Genomic DNA, 7,247 nt, shown 5'->3' on the forward strand with positions numbered 1-7,247 from the left:
CCCAAAAAAAAAAAAAAAAAAAAAAAAAAAAAAAAAAATTAGCCAGGCATGGTAGCACATGGCTGTTTTCCCAGCTACTTGAGAGGCTGAGATGGATGGGCCGCTTGAGTCTGGGAGTTCAAGACTGCAGAAAGCCATGATCGTGCCATTGCATTCTAGCCTGGGCAACAGAGTGAGATCCTCTATCAAAAAAAAAAGTCCATGTAAATTGTTAACCTTGGTTTGTCCTGTGATATCTTTATTTCATCTATTAACCCATCATTTCTCCTAGTCTTTCAGCAAAAGATTGAGGATAGAAAAATAGTCACTTATGGCTGGGCATGGTGGCTCACGCCTGTAATCCCAACACTTTGGGAGGCCCGAGGCAGGCAGATCACAAGGTCAAGAGTTCAAGACCAGCCTGGCCAACATGGTGAAACTCTGTGTCTACTAAGAATACAAACATTAGCTGGGCATGGTGGCGGGTGCCTGTAGTCCCAGCAACTCAGAAGGCTGAGGCAGGAGAATCACTTGAACCCGGGAGGCGGAGGTTGTAGTGATCAGAGATCACGCCACTGCACTCCAGCCTGGGCGACAGAGCGAGACTCCGTCTGGGAAAAAAAAAAATAGAGAAAAAAGAAAAATAGTCACTTATATTTATGAAAGAAGAGTTTAAGTTGCCTGCAGAGAAATAAAATTCAAAGTGGATATATATCCTTTTATTTCCACTCTCCTCATGTACACAGTTTCTGTTACATAAACCCAAATGTCTTTCTAACTGTGAAATATGTAATCATTACTCATAGGCATCTTTTGAACCAAGGGGAAAGAATGTATGGAAGCCAAACCTAAACACCTATTTTTAGGGAACCCACAGCAAATAAACCCACTACCTTAGCCCAGCTGTTTATTTTATAATTTATCTGTAAAGTACTTGCCCCTGTACATGTGTACGCAAGCCTTTTTTATGTCTGTTTCCCAAGAGACATAAAAGTCCCAGGTGCCTTCAGGGTGGCAGTGGCTCTTTCTAATGTGCAGTGTTTCAGGCGAGCTCTAGCCAGAAAAGCTGGTATACTTCCCTAGTTGATATTCTGTCTGACTTGAGGTTATCAGACTAAGAGAGGTGATTCTGTTCTTCTGTGAGGTTCCCTCCCCTGTCCAGGTTGTGTCAGAAATTAGAATAGAAACAACCCCAGCCACCATTTTCCAAGATGTCTGTGGCTGAAGTAGGACAGCTTCCTCCCTTCAGCAGATTCCGTCAGTATCACTGATCTCATTTCACCGAATCCACTGCTCCTTTTCTATAGCTTCAACAGAAATAGCAGTATGTGTTCTCTTTTATTTAGACAAAACATAATTTAGTCTATTTGTCTGTTTATATTGTCTGTATACTGAATTTCTAACAGATATTGGCCATGTCTTTTCTCTAGATTAACATTGATGCAGTGCCTATCATTTGCACACATACACTTAACCATATTCCTGTTGGTTTTCTCTTTCAGAATCCGAGAGTGTCGAGTGGTCCTGGTTGAAGGTAAAGCCAGAGGCTGTGCCTATCCAGCTCCTTACTTGGATGAATATGGAGAAACAGACCCTGGCCTGAAGTAAGATTTTTTTTTATAATAGGAAGGTTTCAGTAAGTTCTCTTTTATATTGTTTGTTTTCTATTTCAGTCATATTATTGTATGTAAACGGTGATAGTTCTTTAATCACAAAAGGTAATTGAGGCCGGACACTTGGCTTATACCTGTATTCCCAGCACTTTGGGAGGCTAAAGCAGGCAGATCATTTGCGGCCAGGAGTTTGAGACCAGCCTGGCCAACATGGTGAAAACTCGTTGCTACTAAAAATACAAAAATTAGCCAGGCATGGTGTTGCGCGCCTGTAATCCCAGCTACTCGGGAGGCTGAGGTAGGAGAATCACTTGAACCCAGGAGGTTGCAGTGAGCCAAGATCGCCCACTGCACTCCAGCCTGGGTGACAGAGGGAGATTCTGTCTCAAAAAAAAAGTAATTGAGAGCAACCTTTTACTTTTATTTTTTATTTATATATTTATTTTGGGAGACAGAGTCTCCCTCTGTCACCCAGGCTGGAGTGCAGTGGCACTATCTTGGCTCACTGCAACCTTTGCCTCCCAGGTTCAAGTGAATCTCCTGCCTCAGCCTTCTGAGTAGCTGGGACTACAGGCACACGCCACCATACCCGGCTAATTTTTGTATTTTTAGTTGAGACGGGGTTTCACCATCTTGGCCAGGCTGGTCTGGAATTCCTGACCTCGAGTGATCCACCCACCACAGCCTCCCAAAGTGCATGAGCCACTGCACCCGGCCAAGGGCTCTTTTTTAAATGGCTTCAAATTTTAAATATTAAATATGATGCCATTCTTTAGCACATAATTTTCAACAACTGTGTGCTTCTCCAAAATTTGAAGGTAGTATTTCTCCAAAATTTTTAAAGGCCCCAGCCGTCCTAATGTTTCAATGTTCTATTATTTGTAATCAACCTTTCTTCAGAATTGCTTAAAAGGATTGACACTGATAGTATACATTTGTAGTGTCCAGTGATGAAGTTTGGTTTAGAGATATTGTTTCCATTGCAATACTTGAAACTTTTTTTTTTTTTTTGAGACAGACTCTCACTCTGTCACTCAGGCTGGATCTCGGCTCACTGCAACCTTTACCTCCAGGGTTCAAGCGATTCTCCTGCCTCAGCCTCCCAAGTAGCTGGTACTACAGGCATGCACCACCACACCCGGCTAAATTTTTTTTGTATTTTTAGTAGAGATGGGGTTTCACTATGTTGGCCAGACTGGTCTCAAACTCCTGACCTCAGGTGATCCAGATGCCCACCTTGGCCTCCCAAAGTGCTGGGATTACAGGCATGAGCCACCCTACCCAACTAAGGCTTTTTGTTAGCCAGCTAATATAGCCTTCTTTCCTTCTGAGCATTAGCAAAATATTTATAATCCTGAACTTTTCTGTATCCTTCCCTGGTGGTAGGAGCTGGGGTCCTACTGATGGCTTATGAAAATGAGGTGACTGACAGCGATCTCAAAAGTACATATAGATAAAGATTAGACCTCCTTACAATAAACTCTTTGGTTCACTGAAATTTTGTTCCTTTGAAATATTGCTCAGAAAGAATAGGCTTAATAGATGGGGCTTGGGACCTTGGATCATACAGAGCTTTGTTTCTATTGGGATGACATTTGACCTGTCTTTGGTTTAGGGAGAAAAGCAGAGTGGTGAAAGTAGTTAATGACTGAGGATAGTCTTAGTTGTTCCACAAGGGTACAAAGCAGAGTTTTAAAATTAATTTGGCAGTTTAAAAATCCCCAACCAGGCGGCCGCAGTGACTCACACCTGTAATCCCAGCACTTTGGGAGGCCAAGGCGGGCGGATCACAAGGTCAGGAGTTCGAGACTAGTTTGGCCAACATGGTGAAATCCTGTCTCTACTAAAAATACAAAAAAAATTAGCAGGCATCGTGGCGGGCACCTGTAATCCCAGCTACTCTGGAGGCTGAGGGAGGAGAATTGCTTGAAACCAGAAGGCAGAGGTTGCAGTGAGCCGTGATCGTACCACAGCACTCCGGCCTGGGCAAAAAGAGCAAAACTCCGTCTCAAAAAAAAAAAAAAAAAAAAAAAAATCCCAACCAGCTGAGGCACTTCAATGTCTAAAGGAATTAGGATCTCACAGTTCTCCATTACTGGCAACAGCCAGACTTAAGTCATTTTGGATTAACTGTTATACAGTGTTAAAAACTGTGCAACTCTAGAATTTAAGTATAATTATTTTATTAAATTATTTGCTAGTTATTTGCTGATAACCAGCCAGTTTGTCATATCATAAGGACAGTTACAACCAAACATCTCTGAGTAGCAAAATATAATTTTAGGGCCTAGTGTTATATGTCAGACCTAACCTCTGCTGTGCAAAGATCATAAATTGAAGCTAGATAACAATATGAAGCCAAAAAGCTATTCAAGCTAACCACCAAAACAGAATAGTGCTGCTTCAAGTTATAAACCTCACTGACCATTTAAGTGAGGTCCCATAATGCCACAGTATACCTGACCTATTTTATGAATAGTCAAGGAGTATATTTCTGCTTTATTAGCTAAGTAGCCTGTCAAGTTCTTAGTGATCAATGGTGAAGGGAAAATATCCCTTTTTAAGCCCTGTGCTGGTGAGTCCTCCCAGCTCCAGGAACATCTCAAGAGTGCATACTAATTTAGACAATAAAGATGTGGCAGTTACTAGATTCAAACTTACATGTTTTTTCTTTTTTCCCTAAAGGAGGGGCAACCCCCTTCATTTATCTCATGAGCGGTATCGGAAGCTCCATTTGGTCTGGCAACAACACTGCATTATAGAAGAGATTGCTAGGAGCCAAGAGACTAATCAGATGTTATTTGGATTCAACTGGCAGTTACTGTGAGCTCCAACTCTGCCTCAAGACAATCACAAATGATGACCAGTAATAAAGGCTGATTCAGAATTATGGAAAACTTTCTGAGGGCTGGGGAAGTATTGGAGGGTCTTTTGCTCCATGTCCAGATTCACTTACATCAATAAAGTATTTCTTAATGGAGTATTGCTTTCAGTTAGCAAACATATGCTTCACAGGAAAAAAGGACGTAGATGAATCTGTTTTATGTGCTGGTATTTCCAGAGAATTTATTCTCCTTCATAATTTGTCTCATTTCATTTCATCCACTTGGTAGATGAAGTCACGTCAAACAGTTGTGGACATTTTTATATGTTGGTTAACTCTTCTGCAATTTTGTATTTGGTGTTTTCCCCGCAAGTTTAGTTCAGCTGACATTGGATCACTGACAAGATTCTAATAATCTGTGATAGTCTTCCTTGCAGCTAAAGAAGAATTGCAGAAACCATGCAATATACTTGAATTGAGAAAGATTCCAAATATAAATTTTTTATTATTTCTCTTTTAAGGAAATACCCCTAATGTGCCACCTGCTGCTATCACCACAAATTAAATTCAATCTCGATGTGGACAGGATGATTTCTGCCAATGTGGAAAAGATTTTTTCTCACTGTAGAACTCAAGAAAAGTTAGGGTAATGTATTTATTATTCATTCCTGATGGTACAAAGAGCTTGCAGTTCTGCACCTCTGACTACCAGTAGCTTTGTTGAGTTTTGAAATAATACTTAACATTTTCCAAAGGCAGATCTCGTTCTGCGAGGAGATTGTGGTACCATCCTATTTGACTCAGAAACTTCTTGTAATTCTGATGTAAACTGTTTATAGAATGAGGATAAGAAAATTCTCCCAATGAGTGGATCATGACATGAGTGGATCATGACAACTGTAAATTAGAACAATCGGATTTAAGCCAATTCCACAATCTTCTATATCTTTGTAAAAGACAAATCCTTGATATTGTCTGTGTGCAACCTTTTCATAAACTCTGGTTTTATGACTAGTACAAACCACCAAAAAAGCCATGTGATCAATAGTCTGTGTCCTGTTATAACATGCTGTGGTTGAGCCATCTTGTTTATAAATAATAGAGCTCTCCTGAATTTGTGCATAGACTTTTTGATTCCTGACTTTTATTTTTTGTATCAAGAAATTGTGATATAAAACAGCAGACAAAAGATAAATGGAAACCTTCCATTTTAACTTACGTTGTTTCTGGGGTAATGTTAGAACCTTGAAAGATGCATTCAAAGACTGTATCTTATTTTGCCCTTGGCTACTAGTGTCTCACATACGTGTGTAAATGTTTTCTTACCTTCTTTTTGCTCAGCAAAGGCAGGCAAGTAAAAATATATTTGCTAAGTGATTCGTGATGCACATTTGGGGCTAGATTTTTTTGATCCTTTTATGTAAAGAAAAGTGATCTTGCAGTAAGGGATTGGCCTGAGCAGACGTCAGAATCACAATCATGATTTTCTACTTGAATAATTACAATTCAGAAGGTATCCGGATAAATAAATACATCTCTAGTGAACAATTTGTAAAAATAACAGGTAAGGATCAGGAAATTCAGTATTCAGTTTGTCAGATTTGCCAGAATAATTAAAGTATTTGAACATTTGTGTTTGTTATGTAATTGTATTGAGTGGATTGTTTGGGAAATCTGGGCTAGAATAGGAAACAGAAGATGCTGACTTCTACCCTAATAGATGGGCCCCAATTCAGCAAAGATAAACGGACTTTCTTTTAGTCCTTTTTATATTAACTTAATAAATTCTGGAGTTAGACTCTTAAGAGGACAGAGGGACTATCTGGCAATGGCCAGCCAGACCTTTACTGCCAAAGAACCCATTTCATATTGCGTTCCACTGATTGCGATTGATTCCAATTTTTGCACTGTAGGTGAGCATATGTCTCAGTGCTGCCCCAAACCCCAGGGATTTCTCATTATGTTCAAATGTCCTAGTGATTTACCTTAATCATTGCAAACAATTATGGTTATGAAGTTTACTTACAAACAAGCAACTGAGTCACTTTATTTTCTTTAGTGTAGTATGTGAAGGCACTGGTTCAACAGGATGGCTCCAGAACTGTGTTTTTCTAATGTTTGGTGAGGGGCTAGTGAGAGTTTTAATGATATGGTGAAGAAAAATATATCTGTATAATTAATTTATTATATTGGTGTATGGGCTGTGAGTTCACCTTTTAGTGGTCATTTGTCATTTCATAACAACTATGCATTTTGGTTCACTGTGATGATGATCTATATTTAGTGACTGCAACATGTTTATACCACTGATTCAAATTCCATCCATGATGAAGTTATACAAATAATGCATATATTGATAACTTTTATTGCAAAAATGTAAATTTAAAACTTGTATAATGTTCTTGTGCTTTTTAAAATAAAATATATGTGTATATTTAAAAAGAAAAAAAAAGGGACTTCTCATGTTTGGGGATTTGGGTTTGAAGTATAAAAATCAGGCCGGGCGCAGTGGCTCAAGCCTGTAATCCCAGCACTTTGGGAGGCCGAGACGGGCGGATCACGAGGTCAGGAGATCGAGACCATCCTGGCTAACATGGTGAAACCCCGTCTCTACTAAAAAAAAAATACAAAAAACTAGCCGGGCGAGGTGGCGGGCGCCTGTAGTCCCAGCTACTCGGGAGGCTGAGGCAGGAGAATGGCGTAAACCCGGGAGGCGGAGCTTGCAGTGAGCTGAGATCCAGCCACTGCACTCCAGCCTGGGCGACAGAGCGAGACTCCGTCTCCAAAAAATAAAAAATAAAAATAAATAAAAATAAAAATCTGTGCCTAGG

General features: G+C 39.9%; 1 protein-coding gene across 1 annotated transcript in view; it reads left to right on the plus strand.

The window, feature by feature from the left end:
- The window catches only part of LOC113219872 (E3 ubiquitin-protein ligase UBR1-like), a 158,939-nt gene extending 152,071 nt beyond the window's left edge, over positions 1 to 6,868 (plus strand). Inside the window, exons 46-47 of the mRNA XM_026447937.1 lie at positions 1,482 to 1,583; positions 4,278 to 6,868. Coding sequence (XP_026303722.1) covers positions 1,482 to 1,583; positions 4,278 to 4,419 — 244 coding nt within the window. The 3' untranslated portion in view covers positions 4,420 to 6,868. The remainder of the gene's footprint in view (positions 1 to 1,481; positions 1,584 to 4,277) is intronic.
- Positions 6,869 to 7,247: the final 379 nt, after the last annotated feature.

This window comes from Piliocolobus tephrosceles, unplaced genomic scaffold, assembly GCF_002776525.5.
Source record: "Piliocolobus tephrosceles isolate RC106 unplaced genomic scaffold, ASM277652v3 unscaffolded_110, whole genome shotgun sequence".
Taxonomy (NCBI): domain Eukaryota; kingdom Metazoa; phylum Chordata; class Mammalia; order Primates; family Cercopithecidae; genus Piliocolobus; species Piliocolobus tephrosceles.